Source organism: Onychomys torridus, chromosome 5 (genome assembly GCF_903995425.1).
Source record: "Onychomys torridus chromosome 5, mOncTor1.1, whole genome shotgun sequence".
NCBI classification, from domain to species: Eukaryota; Metazoa; Chordata; class Mammalia; order Rodentia; family Cricetidae; genus Onychomys; species Onychomys torridus.
The window spans coordinates 97,056,478-97,080,573 of record NC_050447.1 but is presented as its reverse complement, the minus strand read 5'-3'; the positions used below and the strand labels follow the sequence as shown (position 1 = coordinate 97,080,573).

General features: G+C 41.7%; 1 protein-coding gene across 1 annotated transcript; it reads left to right on the top strand.

Annotated features, from left to right (window-relative positions):
- The first annotated feature begins 13,469 nt into the window (after nucleotides 1–13,469).
- On the top strand, nucleotides 13,470–14,405 carry LOC118583700 (vomeronasal type-1 receptor 4-like). Its single transcript, XM_036187301.1, has one exon. The coding sequence runs from the start codon at nucleotides 13,470–13,472 to the stop codon at nucleotides 14,403–14,405; it is 936 nt and encodes a 311-aa protein (XP_036043194.1).
- The last annotated feature ends 9,691 nt before the right edge of the window (nucleotides 14,406–24,096 follow it).

Sequence of the window (24,096 nt, the reverse complement as noted above, 5' to 3'; positions counted from 1 at the left end):
AAGCAATGGAAACAGAGCCAGTGATTTCTTGAAAATTGCACAGTTCTTTCTCTAAGGATGCTTTCCTGGAATTAGCATTGGAGAAACAATCAACATTTGGGGTCCTTTAGTGACATGTGTCCTAGTTAGGGTTTCTATTGCTGTGACAGAACACCATGACCAAAACACAAGTTGGAGCAAAGGGTCAATTAGGCTTTGGCATTGCTGTTCCTCACTGAAGGAAGTCAGGACAGGAACAGAAACAGGGCTGGACCCTGGAGGCAGGAGCTGCAGTGACCATGGAGAGGAGCTGCTTACTGGCTGGCTTCCCATCACTTGCTCAGCCCACCTTCTTATAGAACCCAGGACCAGCAGCCCAGGGATGGCACCATCCACCATAGGCTGCGCCCTCCCCATTGACCACTAAATGAGAAAATGTCTTACAACTGGATCTCATCCTGGCATTTCCTCAACTGAATCCTCTCTCTCTCTCTCTCTCTCTCTCTCTCTCTCTCTCTCTCTCTCTCTCTCTTCCTACTTGCTGGCCTACTTGCTCCATGCTAGCCCCCATGTCACCATACTCCCTGCTGTGGTGGTCATGGACACCCCCTAGGAAACTGTAAGCAAGCCCCCAACTAAACACCTTCCACCATAAGCTGCCTCAGTCTCTGGTCCCATCACAGCAGTAGAGTAGTGTTTGAGAACCCTTGAAACGATTTTCTTCACAAAGCTCTGACGAAGGCGTTGGATTCCTGGCCATTTTAAACTAAAGGAGAACCTAACAAGAGACAGATGAAGTGATTGATAAAATGAGCCTCAGCCAGGAATCAGCGATGAGTCGTGACTCAGTACTTGATCATCTTCTGTTATCAGTGTTACTCTACTTTGCAGACATTCAGAAATTGACCCCTTGGGATCAGGAATGTTTCTTTCCAATCAGTGCCTGCCTTCAGTGTAGCGGGAGGTGAGAGGAAACTGGAACCAAGTCTGAGAAAGCAGCACCCTCAGGACACTGCTCACCCTCACTTCCCACCTCATCACCCACAGACTCTGTAATTACAAACATGATTTGTGAATCAGCAAATGGCAGAGAACCAGGGGGAGGGCTGGCCTCAGGGATGGAGATGTGAAGAAGGAGCCCTTTTCCCCTGGTGAACCAAAATCCTGACAGCAGAGAGAGCTGCTGTGAACACAGGGAGTGGGAATGATAAACAGGGCCTGGCTGGTGCAGTGAGGACACCCACTGAGCCCTGCACAGACCACACAGGTGAGTGCAGCTCTGTCACTGTAGACTGAGGCTGCCTTGGACTTTGGAAGGGACACTGTGAGGCAGGTTGACTTTAGGTGTGGATAAGGAGGGTCTCAGTTCATCTGTCATTGTGCAAAAGGAAGGCAGCAGACCCGGGGAACAAGCAGTGTTTCTACCTGTCATCCAGAACCTTGGTTAGGGAATATTTGCAGCAGTTGGTGGTACACAATGGCAGAGCTGCTCATCACATGGACCAGGCAGATACAGGACACAGGGGTCTGGGGGCATTTCAGTCTGGATGTGGGGAAGTACTCACTCTTTCCACGGCCATATGCATTTTACCCTTAAAAAAAAATCAAAGATTTTATTTGAGCTGAGTATCTTATTTCTCATGTTTTTCAGTCTTTTAAGCTAGGGCTCTCTTGTCTCTGACTCTGATTTTGTTTTTCTGAACTTGCCAAACTATAACATAGAGCACAATTGTACAGACTTGGGGTAAGTGACATTACTCTTAGGTAAGAGCAAAAGTGATTTCTTTAGAAAAGTAATTCTGTTTCTGATACTTGACACCTCACAGTATGCTTGCATGGGACAAAGCAGCATCCTCAGCTTACAGATGAGAACACTGGATGTGAGGAAGCCAAATTAGATGATCACTGTGATACATGCAGAAATGAGAGAACTGGGTTGAGTTAATTATAAAGAATACTCTTGTGAATACTTGTGTGTGTGTGTGCGCACGCGCGCGTGCGTGTGCGCTCATTTGTATATGTAAGAGTGTGTGTGGAGGAGAGGCTAACTCATGTGTCTGAAGCTCACTGCTTCTCCTAGACTGGGTGGCTAGAGACTCCCAGAGATCTTTTCCTCTCTGTATCCACAGCATTGGAATTAAAAGCAGGATACCATATGAAGTTGAGTATTATTCTTTCCAGGTCTGTGAAGAATTGTGTTGGTATTTTGATGGGGATTGCATTGAATCTGTAGGTTGCTTTTCGTAAGATCACCATTTTTACTATGTTAATCCTGCCTATCCATGAGCATGGGAGATCTTTCCATTTTCTGACATCTTCTTCAATTTCTTTTTTCAGGGACTTAAAGTTCTTGTCATATAGGTCCTTCACTTGCTTAGTTAGAGTTACCCCAAGGTATTTTAAATCATTTGTGGCTATTGTAAAGGGTGATGTATCTCTGATTTCCTTCTAGTGACATGATCATGTTTTTTTTCCCCCCTTTGAGTTTGTTTTATGGTGTATTACATTGATGGACTTTCATATGTTGAACCACCCTTGAATCCTGGGATGAAGCCTACTTGATCATGGTGGATAATTGTTTTGATGTGTTCTTGGAGTCTGTTTGCCAGTATTTTATTGAGTGTTTTTGCATCAGTGTTCATGAGGGAGATTGGTCTGTAGTTCTTTTTCTTTGTTGCATCTTTGTTTGGTTTAGGAATCAGGGTAATTGTAGCCTCATAGAAGGAGTTCGGTAATATTCCTTCTGCTATTGTGTGGAACAATTTAAAGAGTATTGGTATTAACTCTTCTTTGAAGATCTGGTAGAATTCTGCACTGAAACCATCTGGTCCTGGGCTTTTTTTTTTTTTTTTTAAGTTGGGAGACTTTTAATGAATGATTCTATTTCCTTAGGGTTTATTGGACTATTTAAATGGTTTATCTGGTCTTGATTTAACTTAGGTATGTGGTACCTATCCAGAAAATTATCCATTTCTTTTAGATTTCCCAGTTTTGTGGAGTAGAGGTTTTTGAAGTATGACCTGATGATTCTCTGGATTTCCTCAACTTCATATGGAAAAACAAAAAAACTCAGAATAGCCAAAAGAATCCTGTACAATAAAACAAGCTCTGGAAGCATCATGATCCCTGACCTCAAGCTCTACTATAGAGCTACAGTAATAAAAACAGCTTGGTACTGGCATAAAAAACCAACATGTGGACCAATGGAATTGAATTGAAGACCCTGACATTAACCCGCACACCTATGAACATATACTTTTTGACAAAGAAGCCAAAAATGTACAATGGAAAAAAGAATGCATCTTCAACAAATGGTGCTAGCATAACTGGATGTCAATGTGTAGAAGGCTGCAAATAGATCCATATCTGTCACCATGCACAAAACTTAAGTCCAAGTGGATCAATGACCTCAACATAAATCCAGTTACTCTGAACCTGTTAAAAGAGAAAGTAGGAAGTAGTCTTGAACGCATTGGCATAGGAGATCAATTTCTAAATATAACACCAATAGCACAGACACTGAGAGAAACAATCAATCAATGGGACCTTTTGAAACTGAGAAACTTTTGTAGAGCAAAGGACACAGTCAACAAGACAAAGCGACAGCCTACAAAATGGGAAAAGGTCTTCACCAACCCCACATCTGACAGAGGGCTGATATCCAGAATTTATAAAGAACTCAAGAAATTAGACATCAAAATGCCCAACAGTACAATTAAGAAATGGGCTATAGAACTAAACAGAGAATTCTCAACAGAGGAAGCTCAGATGGCTGAAAGACATTTAAGGAATTGCTCAACATCCCTAATTATCTGGGAAATGCAAATCAAAGCGACTCTGAGATACCACCTTACACCTGTCAGGCTAAGATCAAAATGGCTAAGACCAAAAACACTGAAGACAGCTTATGCTGGAGAAGATGTGGAGCAAGGGGAACTTTCCTCGACTGCTGGTGGGAATGCAAGCTTGCACAGCCACTTTGGAAATCAATATAGCGTTTTCTTTGAAAATTGGGAATCAATCTCCCCCAAGACCCAGCTGTAGCACTCTTGGGCATATACCCAAGGAATGCTCAATCATACCACAAGGGCATTTGCGTTCATATCAGCATTGTTTGTAATAGCCAGAATGTGGAAACAACCTAGATGCCCTTCAACTGAAGAATGGATAAAGAAAACATGATACATATACACAATGGAGTACTACTCAGCAGAGAAAAACAATGACATCATGAGGTTTGCAGGCAAATGGATGGATCTAGAAAAAATCATCCTGAGTGAGGTAACCCAGACTCAGAAAGACAAACATGGTATGTACTCACTCATAGGTGGATACTAGATGTAAAACAAAGATGACTAAACTGCTACTCACAACTCCAGGGAGGCTTCCTAGAAAACAGGACCCTAAGAAAGACACAGGGATTGCCCAATGATAGAGAAATGGATGAGATCTACATGAACAACCTGGATGTGAGTGGGGGTACTGAAGGGCAAGGTTTGATGGAAAGAGAGCTTAGGGGAGCAGGAGATCCCAGCTGGATCAAGAACAGAGAGGGAGAACAAGGAATAACAGACCATGATAAATGAAGACCACATGAGAATAGAAAAAAGCAAAGTGCTAGAGAGGACCCCAGTAATCTACAATGATACCTCCACTGTAGACTACTGGCAATGGTCGAGAGAAAGCCCGAACTAACCTAGTCTGGTGATCAGATGGCCAAACACCCTAACTGTTGTGCTAGAACTCTCATCCAATAACTGATGGAAGTGGATGCAGAGATCCTTGGCCAGGCCCCAGGTGGAGCTCCAAGAGTCCAGTTGGCGAGAAACAGGAGATTGTATGAGTGATAACTGTTGAGACCAAGATTGGAAAAAGCACAAGGACAAATAGCCAAACTAATGGAAACACATCAACTGAACCAAAAGCTGTGGAGCCCCCAACTAGATCAGGCCCTCTGGATAAATGAGACAATTGAATAGCTTGAACTGTTTGGGAGGTACCCAGGCAGTGGGACCCAGACCTGTCCTTAGTGCATGAGCTGGCTGTTTGGAACCTGGGGCATATGCAGGGATACTTTGCTCAGCCTAGAAGGGAACTGGACCTGCCTGGACTGAATCTACCAGGTTGAGCTGAATCCCCAGGGGAGTCTTTGCCCTGAAAGTGATGGGAACAGGGGATGGGCTGAGGGGAAGGTGGGGGCAGGAGGGGGAGGACAGGGGAACCCATGGCTGATATGTAAAATTAAATTTTATAGATAGATAGATAGATAGATAGATAGATAGATAGATATAGATAGATAGATATAGATATAGATATAGATATAGATAAAGAATGAGAAAAAAAAAGCCAGATACCACACAACATTTTTGTGGGGCTTTTGGGCACAGAACTCAGGTCCTCTTGCTTCTACTGGAGTATTTTACCAACTGAGGCATTTTCTCAGCACCATGACCTTTAAACTTCAAAACTTTATGGTATTTCTCAAGCATTTGGTATATTTATAACCCACTCCCACATATTTTGCTATGGAAAACCTTGACTTCATTAGATCCACAGTAAATTTACTGTTACATGCCTTAGGTGAGAAGCATGTGAAAAGCTTATTAACATATAGCACTGCAGCCCCGGATTAGACAGGTCCTCGTAGACATTAGACCTGGAACTCTTTCAGTCCAGATGCAGCTCTGTTAAGGGGAGCAAGGGCTGCTTCATTATACAAATTCTATTACTGTGGCTCCAAGAACCTAGAAGTGTCTGAAAACCTCACCAAATCACAAAACAATTAATAGAGATATTGCAAGTCAATTTAAACCACTACACTTTTCTTAAAGGACAATCATGTCTTTCACTAAATTGAAGGAAGCTTGCAAATTCATGTACCAAATGTGTCACCCAAACTAAGTTGACTTCTTCAGGCCATTCAGTTTTTAAATATCATAAGAAAGAGACCAACTCAAGTGTTTCTCCACGTGGGCTGCCAGCTCTCCTCTCTTTTGTGTGCAGTTTTAAAAAGAAGCACCTCATTTAATAACTTATTTATAAACTAGTTTTGAATATGCATTAGGAGATTCTCCAAACCAAAGCAGTGTCTCTGAGGCATGCTCACTATCCAGGACAGGAAGGAAGCAGATACACAGGCAAGACAGCCTGGAGAGTTCAGGGAAAGCACAGGAGACGAAACTCTGAGCTGATATGGATAAGATGTAGAGTAGGTAGCCATGAAGCCTGATGACCTGCCAAAGATCAACTGGGGTATATTATGCACAGTCCTGGGGCTAGGAAAGCACCAAAGCTACATTTGAGGGGGTGAAGGAAATTCAGGAATAATTGTGATAAGGAAAGGATGTTAAATAGTAAAGGACAAAGACAATTAGGGTTGAATTGTATTCTGAATGTTTTGTAAGAGGTGAAGCAAATAGCATAGTTGTCTGTTCCAACAGCATTGTGTGTTATGTGTAGGTGTTTTGGGGGAGGTGTTATGTGTGTGCAGTTAACCTTGCCCAAGTGTGTGTGCAAGCAGAGGTCGAGATCAGTATTGGCTGTCTGCTTCAATAGCTTTCCACCTTCAGTTTTCAGTCAGCTCTCTCTCTGAACATAGAGCTCCCTAATTCTGCTAGGCTAGCTGACCAGGGAACTCCAAGGACATGTCTTTCTCCATATCAAACTCCTTCCCACTAGCACTGGGCCTACAAATCTGCACTTCTTTGGCCAGTTTTTATTTGGTTGCTAGGGATCAGAACTTGAGTCCTCATATTGTACAGCATGCCTTTTAAAGACTATGCCATATCCCCCACTCCTAAAAGAATATTTTGACTTGAATATATAAGGAGAAATATTAGAAAGGATACCATCCATAAAGAGTTTACACATTTGCATGGAATATTAGGGACATGTAATTCCTAGGTTGTGCCTGGCCTCATGGTCCCTCAGCCACTTATAAAATAATCATTCAGAATTTTAATATTAATTATCAACTGTATGGCCTATGGCAGACTTCTTGCTAGCTAGCTCTTATAACTTAACCCATTTCTATTAATCTATAAGTTGCCATGTGGCCATGGCTTACTGGTATTTTCACATCTTGCTTCTCCTGGTGGTGGCTCATATCTCCCCAGACTCTGCCTTTCTCTTTCCTGTCTCTCTCCTTGGATTTCTGGCCAGCCTCTAAACTGCCTTGCCATAGGCCAAAACAGCTTATTTATTAGCCAATGGGAACAACATATATTCATAGAGTATGGAAAGTCATCTCCCTGCACTTTGCCTTTTCAATCTAATCAAAAAGGAAAGTTTTAGCTTTAATATAGTAAAATTATACATAACAAACAGTTATCAAGCAAGAATTAAGTTTCAGTATCTAGTCTATTTGTATTTTGCAATAATAAAGAAAATTTTCTATCTATCTTATATTTGTGAGTCTAAGGTTTTATATTTAATTTATCTTTCATCATAACTAAGGAAAACTATAATTATAACTACCTAGACTTCAACTACATCAGAGACCCCAGAAGGATATATTACCTAAGTAAACAGGAAGTGCGTTGTAAGCAACTTTTAAAAATCTAGAATGACAGAGACAGCTGGCTGCCTGGACAGTCATCCAAAGTTTTTCTACAATGTTTGGCTATCCATCTTCAGCCCATAGGCCTAGAGTGTCTCAGTTTCTTCTCCCTATGTCCTGCAGAATGTCTGCCAGTCACCTCTATGAGGCAGGAACCTGAAGGACCTCCTCACCTTGTTTTCACAAAATTTAGTGGCCATTTTTCCATGGGTCCTGTATGTCCAGTTGATAGAACATTTTGTCAAGTAGTCCAGGCAAGGAGAGTTTCTTGCCCAAATGGCCAGTTCTGGAAAGAAGATAAACTCCATATGGAGTGTCCTTGATGTCCAACTTCCTATTTGAAGTAAATAATCAGTGCTTACCTGGGGCAGATGTGTTTTATTGTCTAGAAAGTCTAAGTTTTTTAAAACATTTTAAATGCCATATTCTGTAAGTCTTTGGAGTGTTTGGAGATTACCTATCTAACTGAAATATATCTATGTATACCTAGAAAACTTAATTAACATGACTATAAGTTGATTATCATGGATGACTAATTATTAATCTGTATTTCTTAATAATACATTATAATTTCAAATGAGCTGTACAAACATACCTTAAAGAAGAATACAAATATACATATAGTATAACAAAATTAACTTTAAATTTGTAATAAACTAAAATCCCTAGCAATGTAAAACATTTTAAACAAGTTGTTGCTCCTAAAAGTAGATTCAATAATCTACACTTTCATCCTATCATATCTATAATATCACCCCTTTTCTTCTTTAGAAAGAGATTGCATTTATAATCAACCTGCTTTAAATAAAAATAAGCATTCAAACAATATTTTGGGAATTTGGGTGTAGCTTCTCATACTACTTTCTGCTAGTTGAGGGTGCTAGCAATCTTATGGGGATCCTGAGAAAATTAAGAATTATGATCAAGTCCTAACTGGAGTAGTCTGTGAGGCTGCATTGCCTCAGCTAGTTGTTGCTTTGAAGCTGTTTTGGATGTTGGATCATCTGGGCCATGGCTGTCATGGGAGACTTTTCAGGGGGTCTTGGTTGATCAAACTATATTGCCTAGAAGCATTCCACAGGCTCTCACCTTCTGTGGAAACAAAAGCAGAACCTCTTTTCCAAAGCAACATATCCTTAGACATAAATTTTGAAGTCAAGATACCTTTAATATATATATCTGAGTAGCCTTTACAATCAAATGTCTTTCTGCAGTTAAAAATCCCAAAGACAATATAATCCAGACTCTTTGTGTAATTTCCATCTTTATATGGCTTATTTTTTGTGTTACTTTTACTGTCTCTTTAAAGACTTTATTTTTTTTAAACTATTTCTTTATATAACTGTATATATTCCTTTATTTCTTTATATAACTATATACTCCTTTTCCTCTCTCTTCCAAGCCTATGTACATTTTTACATACACTGCAAACCATTTAGAGTTTTATTCCATCTGAACCTTCTTATTGTGAATCTCTGATCCTCCTCTGACCAGGAGAGATTTTAAACTGCTAAACTGTGTTGCTAGGACCAATGGGGCAGCCTTGGCTGCTGACTCTACCCATCTTAGCTTTTCAACATGGCGGAGGTATGCCAACCACCAACTCCAGGGAGTAGTAGTTCTGTGCCTCCAACAAGCATCATGTAGCGCAGAAACCTTTCTTTCTTTTTTTTTTCTAGTATGTACTGTCAAAAGGTAGCTCAAGCCTGCACACCACAAACCCACCTTAGTGTACCTCAAGGCTTGCCTGAGCAACACATTTAGGAAGCTGTTTTCAGTGTCATTTTAGAATTTTTTTTTAAGGCATTCTCAGATTTTTAGTGGAAATTATTGCTACCATGTCTGGGCACCAAATGTAACATGAATTGCTAAAAGATCTTATTAATTAAAAAAAAACCCCAGAGCCAGATATTGGGGTAAGAACTGAGACATCAGAAAAGCAGAAAGAAGCCAGCCATGTTCTAACCACCTGGAAATCCTCAGCCAAAGAGACCAACTTCCTGTATACCCACACCTATATGCCTTTCTGTTCAGCATCTCACTTCCTCCCTCCACCCAGCTACATCATTTCCTGTCTGTACAGACCTCCAGATCTCTATGTGCTGGGATTAAAAGCATGGGCCACCACGCCTGGCTCTGTTCTCCAGTGTGGCCTTGATCTCACAGAGGATGGATGTCTGCCTCCAGAATGCTAGGATTAAAAGTCTGTGCTACCATTGCCTGACTTATGTTTAATATAGTGGCTGGCTTTTTCCTCTGATCCTCAGATAAGCTTTATTAGGGTACACAATATATCACCACAGCCTACAGTTGACAAATTTTCTCCACAGAACTCATCCCCGATGGAAGCCACATGAAGGACTCTCTGATATTTTCTTGCCTTTTATTGAATAAATCAGTCAAACTGCTACAAGCTTTAAATTGCTTTATTTTTCTTTATATTTCAAAGGTAAAAGAGACACTTAGAAACTTTCTAAACAAATTAACAAAGAGAACAGAGGAAAGTGCTCCTTGATGGACAGAGATAATTATTTTATTTTTCAACTTCTGTCCACCCTGACATATGTAGTGCACAAGTGAGTTTCTCTGCACCTGGATTTCCCCACTCAATAGAGAGGATGGAAATCCTGGCTTCATCAAGAGCTGTTGTTTCATTTACAGCAGAAGCAGTTCTGATTTCTATTATATGTCAGCTTCAACCACATGTGTAGAGACACCACCACACAGGGCACAAAGAGATGAGTGACCGCGAACTCATCTCCCAAGGAAACCCAGTGGTGCTTTCTCCTCAAGAACAAAATGATGATGCCATCACTTCTACAATCAGCCTACACCCACATTTGTTCATATCATTTTGCATTTGGGATAGGAAGGTCTCCAGGATACTAGTTTGCAAAGTACACAGAAGGACCACTCTTGGACACACGTGAGTTTTTGAAGTGTCCTTGACGTTTTATAACAAGTGAGCACTGCTTTTGGAATAAGGTCAAGGTTGGGGAGGCATTTATATTTCAATTCTCATATGATACTTAAAGTGCAGGAATGAAACAATCAATTACAGCAAACACTTAACTACCAACGGGCACAGGAAGAACAAGGGACTCTAAACTCATCCTGGTCCATGTTTGGAACTTGCTCAATAAGCAGAATTCCCAGTGCTGAGCATCATTTATTCTATTCCTGTGTAAGGAGGGATTTAAGAAAGAGAAGCAAGTGACTTCACCTGTGAGTCAGAAGCGGGTCCCCTGCCAGATCATAGCTTGTCTCTTTGGGAAGGTGAAACAGTCTGGAGATGCGGGGAGCTCTGTACAAAGAAACTTAGTTACTTGTTCATTTTCTCATCTCACATCCTTTCCTCTCAAAATAATTAAGCCCTAATTAAACTTGAAATAACTTCTGAGGAAAACAGATGTAGTAATTGTGGAGAGGGGGAAGCTGTACTTCAGGGACTGGGGCCCTGCAGAGGCCTTCCTTCCCCCCAACACTGTGACAACATGAAACTTGAAGTCTGCACTACTGATAGCAGCCAAGAGCCCCACAAACCCTGACAGTACAAATAGGACCCGGCAAGTGTCACCTTTCCAGAGCTGCTCCAGAGGCTGTCTGTCTGCACCACAGAGGTCCAGGTGAGTTCATGGAGGTGAGATCTTCAACCCCTCAGCTGTGCAGGGAGAGTTTCACTAAAGCAGAAATCTCTCTCTTTGACTAAGCCAGGGAGCAGTTGACAGGCTCTGAGATCCTCAGGACCTCTGCTTTCCTCCTGACCCTGAGGAGGCTGGTCCCTGACTCTAGAAAGGCCAAAGGAGACTAGATCCTGGAGACACAGATGGAACAGAAATGCTGAGGCATCGCTATCCATCCTCAGGCTGGAGGGTCATGACAGAGCTCTGGCTGGGTCTTTGCCTATGGTTACCTCCTTGCCTCTTTTAAAAAGGAATCTATAAGATGTATAAAAATTTCAAGAACGTATCAAAACCTAGAGACAGGAACTGAAGAAATGAGTCAGGAGTTAGGAGGATTTGCTGCTCTCCCACAGAACCTGGGTTTGTCCCAGCACCCATGATATCTCACAATCACTTGAATCTATAGTTCTAGGAGATCTGATTTCTTCTGACCTCCACAGGTACCAGGCAAGCATGTAGTGCATATACCTCCATGCAGACAAAATACCTATACACGTAAAATTGGTAAAAAAAAAAAAAAAAAAAAAAAAAAAAAGAAAAGAAAAAAAAAAAAAAAAAAAAAAAAACCAGAAACGTTGAGAAATGCAGAATAGTACACTCCTTCTCTATCTAGGGAAATGAGTCAGGAATATTACATGCTGAAGACCAGCCTGTTACATAAGAAGACCTTGTCAGAAGGAGGAGGAGGAGGAGGAACCAAAACAAAATGTTGTTTTTCAATCTCCAGATTGACTAGCATTATGATTTTAACATGTTATCAACATTGGTGCCTATAAAATTTGTACTTTTCAATTTGGTGCATTTCCATATTTCAAATATTGGCAAATGTTTTCTTTTACAATGTGGTGGTGCTTCCTAAACATATTTATGATAAACTTGAAGGGTTTTGTTAAACTTTTTTTTATTCTGTCGCATGATATCGTACACACTTTAAGTAAATTTTAATCATTGTATGCCTGGAAGGTGTGGAGAAGTATAAACCACTAGAGTAGCAGTTACCATTACTATCTTGAGAATCCCTTCAGGAGAAGAAAACTGACAAACTGCAGCTCACAAGGCCCCACCGAGGCAAACGCACTGTGAACTCTGAGGTGGGGATCCCCGCTCACAACTGTATACCCAACCTATGGTACTGAATGGAGCCAAAACTGAGGACTAAAAACTTCACTCATTTCATAGTAGCATATAATACTTCATTAATCCCCTTCCCCCATCCACCTCATCATCATCCCCTGGTCCAGAGCTATTCCAAACTATTTTAGATGCCCTGAGGTTGCTCATTGGGGGTCACAGATTCCCTGAAGGCATCCACCGAGATCACAGACCTCTGCTACCCATTCTCCTAGGGAGTGTCCCACGATTCCTCTCAATGCCCTCCCTAGTTGCAAAAGGTAGTTATATGACTTTCTAACACAGGACTCTTTTTCAGGATGTCTTTTGATGATTAAGCTTTAATTGTTGGACCCTATCTGGAAAGGTTATTCAATATGACTTTTCACTGAGAACTATTTTTTTAAAATCATAATCATTTATATGGAGTGAAATTACAGAATAGTTAATGTCAAAAAGTTTAAATGGAGAATCCAAATTATAAAGCTTTGAAGCCAAATGCAAACCTGGAGGTAGTTCTACTAATCAAGATGCATATAAGAAAGGAATATCAGACAAAGGAGGAGGCGGTGTGGAGGGTAAGGTGACTAAATCTGAGATATGTTACAGGTGCTGACCCAGCAGGAATTGCCAGTATCTGTGAGGTGATGTGGAGAAGGCACACAGATTCAGCATGAGGCTCAGGCTTTGGAAGTCGGGTGGGGAATTATGAAATAGAATGAGAAACAGGAAGAAATTTTGGTTGGAGAAACTTGGAATTCAATTCAGCTATGCTGAGAGTTAACCAGGAAAACCCAGATAGACCCCCCACACACACACACACACACACAATTTGACCAAGTCAACCTTGCTAAAAAAAAAAAAATCAAAATCTCCTTTAAAACTTTAGATTTTGAATAGCAGTTCCCAAACCCATCTGTCAGAGCACACACAATATTGCAGAGTCCACAGTGGGGGAAAAGGAGGCATTTCAAGGACCTAATCTGCATACATTTCCTGTGTCCATGGCTGCCTCCTACACACTAGAAAACCCTATTACGCAAAATGTGTTTTTCAGATCCATGTCTAACATTTACTGATGCTTTTTTGAAAAGTATTTGCAGCCTGGAAACAATTTTTTCTACCTAGGAAGGAAGACAATGGTTCTGAACTTTATTAAGGAAATAGTTTTCCTCTTCACCACTGTGCTTGGCACTCTGGGGAACATTTCTGTTTCTGTGAATTATATGTTCAGTTGGTGGGGAGGCCCTGAGAAGAAACCCATACACCTTATTCTCATCCACTTGGCTTTTACAAACATCATAATCCTCCTTGCAAAAGGATTGCCAAAGACAATAGCAGCTTTTGGTTTGAGAAACTTCCTAGATGACATAGGCTGTAAGATCCTCATTTACCTGGAGAGGGTGGCCCGTGGCCTCTCCATCTGCACCAGCAGTCTCCTCACTGTGGTCCAGGCCATCACCATCAGTCCCAGAGCATCTGGGTGGAGGAAGCTCAGACCAAAGTCTTCAAAGCACATCCTTCCATTCTTTTCGTTCTTTTGGATACTCAATGCTTTAATAAGTATGAACCTAATCCACTCCATCACAAGTATAAACCTAAATATGTCACAGTTTAAGAATGGCTACAACTATTGTTATTTTATGCTAGAAAGTCAGAAAACAAAGTGGATTGTTCTCCCTCTCATGGTCCTGAGAGATGCTGTGTTTCAGGGTGCCATGGGAGGGGCCAGTGGCTACATGGTATTTCTTCTCCAAAAGCACCATCAGCATGTCCTCTACCTTCAGAACTCTAAGCTTCTCTACAGAACTCCCCCTGAGCTGAGAGCTGCTCAGAGTGTCCTCCTTCTGATGCTCTGTTTTGTTTTCTTCTACTGGACTGACTGTGCTTTTTCCCTATTTTTAAGTCTCTCTTCAGGGAACAATTCTGAAATAATAATTATTCGGGAATTTCTGGTCCTGGGTTATGCAATCTTCAGCCCCCTTGTGCTGATTCACAGGGATGGACTTCCGGCTGAGTGCTGGCATGCTCAGTGGAAGAAATTGAGAAAATGTCCCTCTCATTTATCTGTTTAATAAGCATGAAAGAAATATCTGTTCTCTAATATTGTGGGTAAGACAAAATCCAACCAACACACTTTAAAGATGTTTTAATTAGTAGACAGTAATCTTAGTAACTTACAGCCTTGATTTAAGAGAGATCTAAGCAAATCACAATGATATGGATATTTTCTATAGCTAGGCACCCTGGTGAAGTGCCTTTAACTGCAGATTATGAAAATGATTTTCTCAGCACTGTGAGTCCAGGAGTGGGATGTATGTGAAGACAAATTAGGTACATTTTATCAAAAGAACTTGTCTCTCTCTCTCTTTTAGCTAGGAATTTCTTATCTTAGATCTATAGCCACAGGTAGATTTGTTCTTTGAGAATTTCATTGGGGGAAAATGTTATACATTATAGAATTGTTGTTTCCTAAACACAATAATTTAACAACAAAAGGCCTATTTGGGGCTACTTGAAAGCAGGTTAATAATCCAGCCACAGAAAAGATCCTATGGAATTGTGAAGAAATGGTGAAGAATCAAGACACCTTTATCTGGAATGATATGTACTGTGAAATTTCAGTCAATAGAATCCATTGACACCAGTAACGGAACTGAAATACATGGAAACACTTAATCAATGCATGAAGAGTATGTATAGTAAAATAGATTATAGACTGTATAACCAGGTAATGTATGCACAGTAAAGTGCCATTCTATATCCCACTATAATTGCTGTATTCATAAAAATGTGAATTCTTTTTCAATATTGATAAATAAATGTGTTTGCAAGCAGACAGGACTTGTTGGTAGCTGCCCTTTGTTGTACCCTGACTCTCCACAACACTATTCATCTCTCTGTCATGAAAGAACTGCATAAGGATATGATTCTAATTTAATTTAATTGACAATTTCTGCTATTGGATCCATACAATAAGGTACTGGGTAGAGAATATGGGTCAAGCTATCAGATATTGAATGAGCCCATTATGAAAAATACTTACTGATAGTTAACTTATTATATTATCTTTGAACATGAAACTCTAGAATTGTTAGAGACAGATTTGTACACTATTTGAAAATAAAATTTCTGTCACCTCTGGCAAGAACCCCTGTAAACATCTGGATACATCATGGTTCTACTTTACAATGGTAAATACATATTTATTTTGTGTTTGGTTGCACAAAAAAATGTTAGTAATTTCTATTATAATTTTATGCTATACTTCTTTAAGTAGCTTGGCTTTCTAGTATAAATATTACATTGCAGTGTGAATGTAAAAATATTACTTGTCTTATATTTCAAACACTTTTTCAGTCATCATTTATTCAAGCATTATGAAAGATTTTGTAGACAATCATCACTGCAGGATTTGTTTTTATATTTTATTTTACTGGCATCAAAATCTATGAAGAGAAGAGAGTGAACACAACTCAAATTCCAGTCTGTCCTTTCTCACGCTGTGTCAATGGTCATGCATCTCCTGTCTACTCTTAATGCTCAGCAACCTTCTCTCCAAATTCAGATGCAACACATTGCTCTGCACCCCATCCCCAGGATCTTACATCACTTCCTCTTGAGTCAGCTCTCAAAAACTGATTTAGAAAGTGCTTGTTTGAAATCTGGTTCCTTCAGATCAAGGCGTTTTGCCAGGTGTGGTGTGCATGCCTGCAATCTCAGGACTCAGGGGGTTAAGAAAGGGGTAAGGGGAGGGTGAGGATAAAGGAGGAAGAGGAGAAGGAGGTGGAGGCAGAGCTGGGAAGATGACTCTATCAGTAATGTGCTGGCTGTGCATTATGAGAACCTGAGTTCAGATCCCTAGGACCATGTAATAAAATAAGCCATGCACAGTGGCCTGTGTAACTCTAGCACTGAAAGGTGGAGAAAGACAGATCCGGGCAGCTCACTGGCATCCAGTCTACCCAGTCTAGGAGCTCTGATACAGACCCTGTCTCAAAAGATAAGATGTAGAGGGCAGATGAGACAGCTCACCAGGTAAGGGAACTTGCCACTAAGCCTGATGAAACAGATTCGGTCCTTGGGACCCACATAGTGTAAGGACAGAACTGACTCCCTTAAGTTCCCCTCTGACCTCCACGTGCATCACACACACACACACACACACACACACACACACACACACACAAACCAAAAGATAATGATAATAATGATAATGTGGAGAGTTACAGTGGAAGATGACACCAGATATCAACCTCCATATTTACATGTGGAGAGAGAGCAGGGGAGAGGGAGAGGGAGAGGGAGAGGGAGAGAGAGAGAATGCAAGACTTCAGCAGTAAGTGAGTAAGTTCACACCCAGGCACATCATAAATTGCTAAATATTAAAACAATAAATTAACCTGAGAGAAACAAGACTCTTCTTGTGAAGAAACCTGGATTCTCAAATGACACTGGAGTTTTCACAGGGCAAGGTGAATGTTATTCAGATTTTGCATTGATCACTTTTCCTTATGGAACTTCTACTCAGATTGGTGGGGCACCGTGACATTTTACACCTCTAAAAACTAGTGCAGGGGCTGGAGAGATGTCTCAGAGGTTAAGGGCCCTAAATGTTCTCCTACAGGGCCCTGTTTCAATGCCCTGCACCCACAGGGCAGCTCACAACCGTCTGTAACTCCATTCCCAGGGGCTCTGATGCTCACTTCAAACTTCCACAAACACTCATGCAAACATATACTCATAAACGTAAATTAAAAGTAAAATCTAAAAAAATAATTTCTAAAAACTAATGTCAGTTTAGACTAGTGTCCTATCAAATCTGAAAGGTGTAAGCTCATTTCTCACCACAAAGTAACCTAGTAGGTGAGTGCAGTTCATTTGTGCTAGAAGGAACATTGACTGACAGTACATATCTGTGGTGGCATCTATGAAAGAGAATCTGGCTTCACCCTTTTTGCAGGAGCTTTGAGACTGAACATTGACCATATCTGGGAACTTGCTGATGAACAGTTCATAATGTCCATTTAAAAAATAAATTGTGTTTAAAAAGAAACACAAAGGAAGGATGATGGAAAGTAACACAAAGGGGTAAAAATGGAGTAAGATAAATAATACTATAGAGAATCTTCATAAGATTACATTAAAATACATGTTATTTATCTCTGTATATATATATATATATATATATACTTAAATACATACATACATCAGAAATACACAGTTAAAACAGAGTTATCCCACACAGAGGATAATAATCCTCCCAGAAGCAATGGACTAACAACCCTAGCTATGCCTAGCAAAGGAAACTGCTCTTTGAGTTTTTGGTCAAGGGTATCCAAGGACCCCCAGAACAATATAGGCTACAGCTATCATCCTTGGTTACCTCCCAGAACTTGAAGGCAAGACTCTATTGCTGAAGATATCACAAACTTCACATAAAGGACTTGAGCGAATCAACCTGGTTATTGATCTGGAAGCATCTTCCCTGAGAGCTACCTCTTAATAGTATTATAAGATGATGTACACACTGCTAAGGGAGAAAAGCAAACAGTAGTACTATTCAGCTGTAAAGTCTACAAACCACAATGGGTGACCTGGCAAGGTATGTCTAATGGCTCAACAGTAGCACATATATCTTGGAGATAGCCAACAGCATCTTGGGGATAACCAACAGCTGTCTAAATTGATTTAATGCATGCTCAATAGGAGAAAACTCAGGCTTGGCCCTATCTATAAAGCTAGCTAAGATCCCATGGGTGGAAAGGTCACAGACTGTAGAAGAGAAACCTACTACTGCCACTTTCCTAAATCAATAAAGCTTTAAAGTGTGTTCCAAATATTTATGCTCATACCCACAGGTAAGTATACCTCTCACCCATTGTGGTAGTTTGGCATTATTTGAAAGAATTAGGGCATGTGGCCTTGTTAGAGGAGGTGTAGTCTCTTGTTGGAGGAAGTGTGTCACTAGGGGTGGGATTTCATGTTTCAGAAGCTCAAGCCAGGCCCAATGTCACTCTCTTCCTGCTGCATGCTGATCTGGATGCAGAACTCTCCACTCCTTCTCCAGGAGCATGTCTGCCTGCATGCCCCCGCTTCTTACCATGACAATAATGGACTAAACTCTGAACTGTAAGCCAAACCTTAATTAAATGTCCTTTATAAGAGGTGCTATGGTCATGGCAATAAAACCATAAATAAGACACTCCTCACCAAAAAAAATATATATATTCTTTGAGGCAGACAAAGGCCACTGCAGAGCTGGTTGAAGAGCATAGGATAAGATACAATGGGATGCCCATACACCTAAGGTTCAAGGAACTCTTCAGAATAGGGGTAAAAGGTTGTATCAGAGGACCAGCACACCTGCTGAGAGATAGTGTCTTCTAAATATGACAGGGATTTTACACTCAGGAAACCTCAAAAGTATGTTTGCCTGCACATGGACCACACCAATAGACATGTCAGCTTAGACCAAAGGAAATTCCTCACAAGGCCCCACCCCTAGAAGAAGAGTCACAGGTGATGAAGGAGTGAGGGGCAGGGGAGGGTAGAAATTGTGTAAGTGCAGTGTACTCATGTATGAAATTCTTAAAAAAGTAAAAACAACAACAAAGCTTTTAAAAAAAAAAAAAAGGAACAAGAGAAGCCATAGTGAATGGAGGAGAGCAAGGGAAAGCAGTCTTCATGGCCAAGGGCTGCTCCTGGCAAAACTGTGGGCCCCGAGCAGATCCTAGGAGGAAGCCTCTGAAAACTTAAAACCTAACTAACTAAAGCAGAATTTGAACCCATGTCTTTGGAGCACAGTGCATTAGTAGCCCATTGTTTAACATATGGGGCCATCTGGTCATAAAATGACACTTTAGAACTTGCATGGAATTGGAACTCAATGGTGTCTTTGGAGGATGCTTGCATGTGCTAGAGACATCTAGTTGTGCAGGGAGCAGGCTCGCTCTGTCTCTGTCTCTGTGTCTCTCTGTCTCTGTCTCTGTCTCTCTCTCTCTCACACACACACACACACACCAATAAGATGCTGGAGTGGGAAGCTGTCAGGGAAAAATGAAGAACAGACTGGGGTTTCACAGCACTCACAAATGAGATTCAGATCAGCCAGCAACATCAATGCTTCTCCTGGTTCTCAGAAAGCTGCCTTCTTTTTGTCTTTCCCACAGGATGCAGTTTGTGGGAAATTCATGAAGTGAAATGAACATCAAAGAAAGCATCAAACACCACCACCACCACCACCACCACCACCACCACCACCACCACTTTTGTGTGAAAGGACCTATGTACAGAGCTCTGGATCAAGACATGATCTGGGATCCAGCTGCTCACTTCCTTCTTCTGAGATCTCACTGTGATAGCGACATGGTCCAAGCACTTCTCAGGGAGGGGGGTGACAAGCTCCATGCTTAGGTGCAGTACTGTCTACCAACTGACAGCCAAAAGATGCCTTCTGTGTACGTTTGTTCAACTTCCTCCATAGACTTTCCTTGACTGTGAAAATGGGTTTGTATCTACAATAGGGTCCCCTTCTGGCCCTCTACCACCTCGGTAGTTTGTCCTTCCAAGGGCAGGAACTCCTTTCCCAGGCTGGTACATCTGTGAGACATTATCAGATGCCCTGCCTGATCCTCAGCTCTCCCCATGTTCCACACCCCTCCGCTGTCTGACTTCTCTTCTGTCAGATTCTAGTCCACGGACACCTGGATGAGAAGGACCAAGTTCCCTTATGCACAGGTCTAGAGAAATGGGAAAGTCTGCACATAGAAACTTCAGTTATTGTTTCCTTCCTCATTTCACACACTTCTATGGACACAATGAAACCCTAATGACTACTGAGGTCATTACTGAGACACAGTGATGAAGTAATTGTAGAGGGAGAGGGAAGGCCGTACATACTTCAGGGACAGATTCTGCAGAGACTTCCTTCTCGGTGTCAGCATGCACTGACAGACTTGACATCCCGGGGACACGTGATGACAGCCACGGCCCAGCAAACCCTCAAGGTACAAATGCGGTGTGGGAAGGCTGGTCTTCCAGGACTCCCCCGGAACCTGACTGCACCTCAGCTGCAAACGTGAGTAGACCTGGAGCTCTCTGGTTTACAATGTGCCACATAAATTTCCCTCTGATGCTTATTAACCTCTTTGTTAGTATCCCAGAGAGTCGAGACAGGGTTCAAAAGGTTTAAGACTTTCCCCTAACTGTCTCTATGTAAATTTATGTGGCTGAGCAAGAAACTGGTGGAGACCACTTCTAGCACCTGCCAGTCCATCATGGCTTCAGCATCTCTGTGTGAGTTGAGATCACGCATCTCTAGAGAGCTCTGGGGTCTCATCATAGGCCCTCGTCCTATGCTCTTTAGGAAAATAGGAAGATAATGTGTCTGGGTCTAGCCAGAACTACGTTTGCTTTGGCCTCACTTTTCACCTGCAACGGTTCTGTTGTCAGGATCAGTTACATCCACTTCTTCACCTGATTTTTGGTGTGTCACTGGGTTTTAAATGGACCATCTTTCTCTTTTTCTTATATTCTTAAGTCCCAGGAACACTGAGATTAATTTGAAGGTGTTATTTGGCATCTCCATCCTTGGCATCTCCCCATCTCCGTTCATGGTATTGCACATATGTAAATCAGCTTCACTTGCTGCGTGCCTGTTTGTTGAGGGCTTTGTTGTCAACAAGTTATGCTTTTGAGAATTCCTGCTGTTTGGCCAGGTTGTTTAGTATCCTTTGAGGTAACTCCCTTAAATTTAGCCCAGTGTTGATTTCAAGGAGCTCTAATCTCATCTTTATTTGAGGCTCCAGGGCCTGGGGTGGATGCACTTGATGGTATCCTATGCATCGATCTGAAAGCGAGGCTTATCTTCTAGAACGGTTTGCTGTAGTGTTCCAAAAGGCATTTGCAGAGTGGGGGCCATAGCTCAGAGGTAGAGTGTTTGCCTTCCAAGTATGGTGCCTGAAATTCAATCCCCAGGGCTGCCAAATCAAAAGAAACAAAGAAAACATTTAGCATGACTTTTGCCCTCCTTCCCCTGACATTCTTCATTACTCTGTGGTAATGAAAAAGTAACTTCTTAGATATCTCAAGTGAATAATAAATCTGATTCTGAGAGATGGACTATCGGTAAGGTGAAAAAATAACCCCTAGAAAAACAGGAAAAAATAGACAAAAGAAAACATTTGATGAGTAAAGGCATAAAGGCATTGAGGTATATACAGTGACAAAATAATGAATCATTTTGTAGTCCAGACTTATTACTTAAAACAGATGTCCTAGTTAAAGCTGATCACATCCTGCATTACAGGACAGATTAAGTTGGGTAAGCCTTTCACAGTGCACTGGTTCAGTCTTTACTCTCCCCATTTGTCACCTGTCAGAAGAAACAAGGATCAAAAGGCAGCAACTTGTGTGCCTGAAGTCATGGGGAGGCAGTGTGCCTAGGGCCAAGCAGGGAGGCAGTGTGCCTAGGGCCAAGCAGGGAGGCAGTGTGCCTAGGGCCAAGCAGGGAAGCAGTGTGCCTAGGGCCAAGCAGGGAAGCAGTGTGCCTAGGGCCAAGCAGGGAGGCAGTGTGCCTAGGGCCAAGCAGGGAAGCAGTGTGCCTAGGGCCAAGCAGGGCAGCCGCTGTGTTGTCAGAAACCTCTGGGACAGAGAGGTCTGCTACACTGGTTTGATAGTTAGAAATAGTAAAGGCCAGAGAGAACAAGGCAACACAAGATGACTTGTAGAATCTCATTCTGAACATACAGAATGCATGGAAAGTGCAGTAACCTAGGGGTAGGTTCAAGCATCCTGGAGTCTTTGATTCCTGAGAAACAGTCCCAAGTCTTACATGATTTCATAGCTGAGAGTCATAGAACACTTTCCTTGACTAAAACATTCTACCCTGCAGGGAAGCTCTTTAAGCAAAATGGTGAACAATTCAAAATAACTTCAGAAAGTCTCTAAAAGTCACCAGATCCACAAGGCTCCTCCCTGCCAGATTAAACAAGGAAAGCTGAGAGTCCTTCTCAGGCTAACTGAGTTAAGCTACGAAAAAGATGAAATACAATAAAGACTCAGACTCCCAGCCAAGCTGCAAAGAAGACTGAGGCCAGACCAGCTGCCTGAGACAAGCAGAAACCAGCCTGGCTGCCTGGAAGAGGTTTAGACCAACTGAGTCACTTGGAGAGGACAGTCTCCAACCTTTCCTGCAGCCTGTGGTGTGCTCCAGGTTTCCCAGCATTTGTGAGCTGTTGTTCATGCTGGGTGAGCCTCAGTGAAGCAGCTGTCTTTGAGTCATCCTGTAAGTAATCCCTCACCAAGTTGAACTTTGTTGATACCCATTGAAGGAGACCCCTGCACAGCAGGGGTTCCCTCCAGATTGGCACAAACCATACCCAAACACCTGTTTTCACAAAGAGATCCTTTATTAATTGGGGAAGAACTTAAAGTGTCTACTTTCTGACTCAGGCAGAAAAACAGCAGCAAATGACCTTGCAGGTGTAATTCTCAGAAAGAGAAGAAAAGGGAGGTCTGATTTAGGATGGGCTAGGATGCGGTGGTATATTTTGATTGGACATGTGAATTATGTAAACCAAAGGGGCTTTTGCTGAACTCTAATACTTTGATAGCTGGACCATGGTAGTCAGTCTCAGAAGGAAAAAGTGGTATAGACCTTGGTGGCTAGCCTTAGGAATGTAATCCAACAGTTTTTAGCAAGGCAGACGGAATCTGGTAGAAGGGCAAGGCCCACTAGAGCCATGCTTGCCACACTTGAGCTGGCCAGTCCCTTCATCCATACTTTGGTCTGTTGTGGGATCCCTGTCTGGGGTGAGTAGATGTGTGTTACATCTCCCCAGGAAAAGCTTTGTCACACAACAGTGAGACGCCAAATTGGCACTCACAGACAACGAAAAACAAACCCCTCAACTAGGCACGTCCAGTAAACCCAGCATTTGGGAGGTGGGGGCAGGAAGATTAGCAGTTCAAGTTCATCCTCACCTACATACCAAGTTCAAAGCCAGCTCAACAGGCTCGTAGGTCTGAGCCTGTTCTTGACAGTTTAGGAGATCTCTGCTTCTTTTCAGGCATCTAGGTTTGTCTGAATATATTTGCCAGCACATGAGGAGGGGCAGGGCCTAGTGAAACTAGGATCAGCTTCAGAGACTTCCTGCAACTATTGAGTTGTCTGCTTCCCGAGTTTAATGAGCTTCCTTCCCTGTAGAATGAAATGTTTCACCCACCCCCTTGAACACTTTTTACCTCCCTTTAACATTATGTGTCTTAAGGAGCTTCGCTCCAAGAAGGGAAGTTTTAATCTTGGAGAAAACTGATACACAACAGGTGTGCAGAGTGAAAACAAAAGAGAAGCCAATACTTGGGATCACGCTGGTTTAAGAACATTTAGTTGCACATTTAGTGTGCAATCGTGCTCATGTTTAAGTCATGTGTCACTTTTATTTCATGTCTGCCAGTGCACATTTTATGCACGAGTTAGGCTGGTTATGCTGCACCATGGAGTGTGTATATTTTCAACTTTAACAGGTAATACCAAACACTTTCTCCTAACTAGGTACATATTTACACTCTGACTAACAGGGCATCAGTACTTACTTCACTTTACCCTTTCCCCCCCTTTACTACTTTAATAAAAAGAAAAAAAGTTGTAACTAATATAAGAAAAACTATATACAAAAGTACAATAACTATAAGAAATAAATACCTAAACAATGTCTAGTCCATTTGTATTTGACACATTCAGAAAGAATAATTCCATTATCT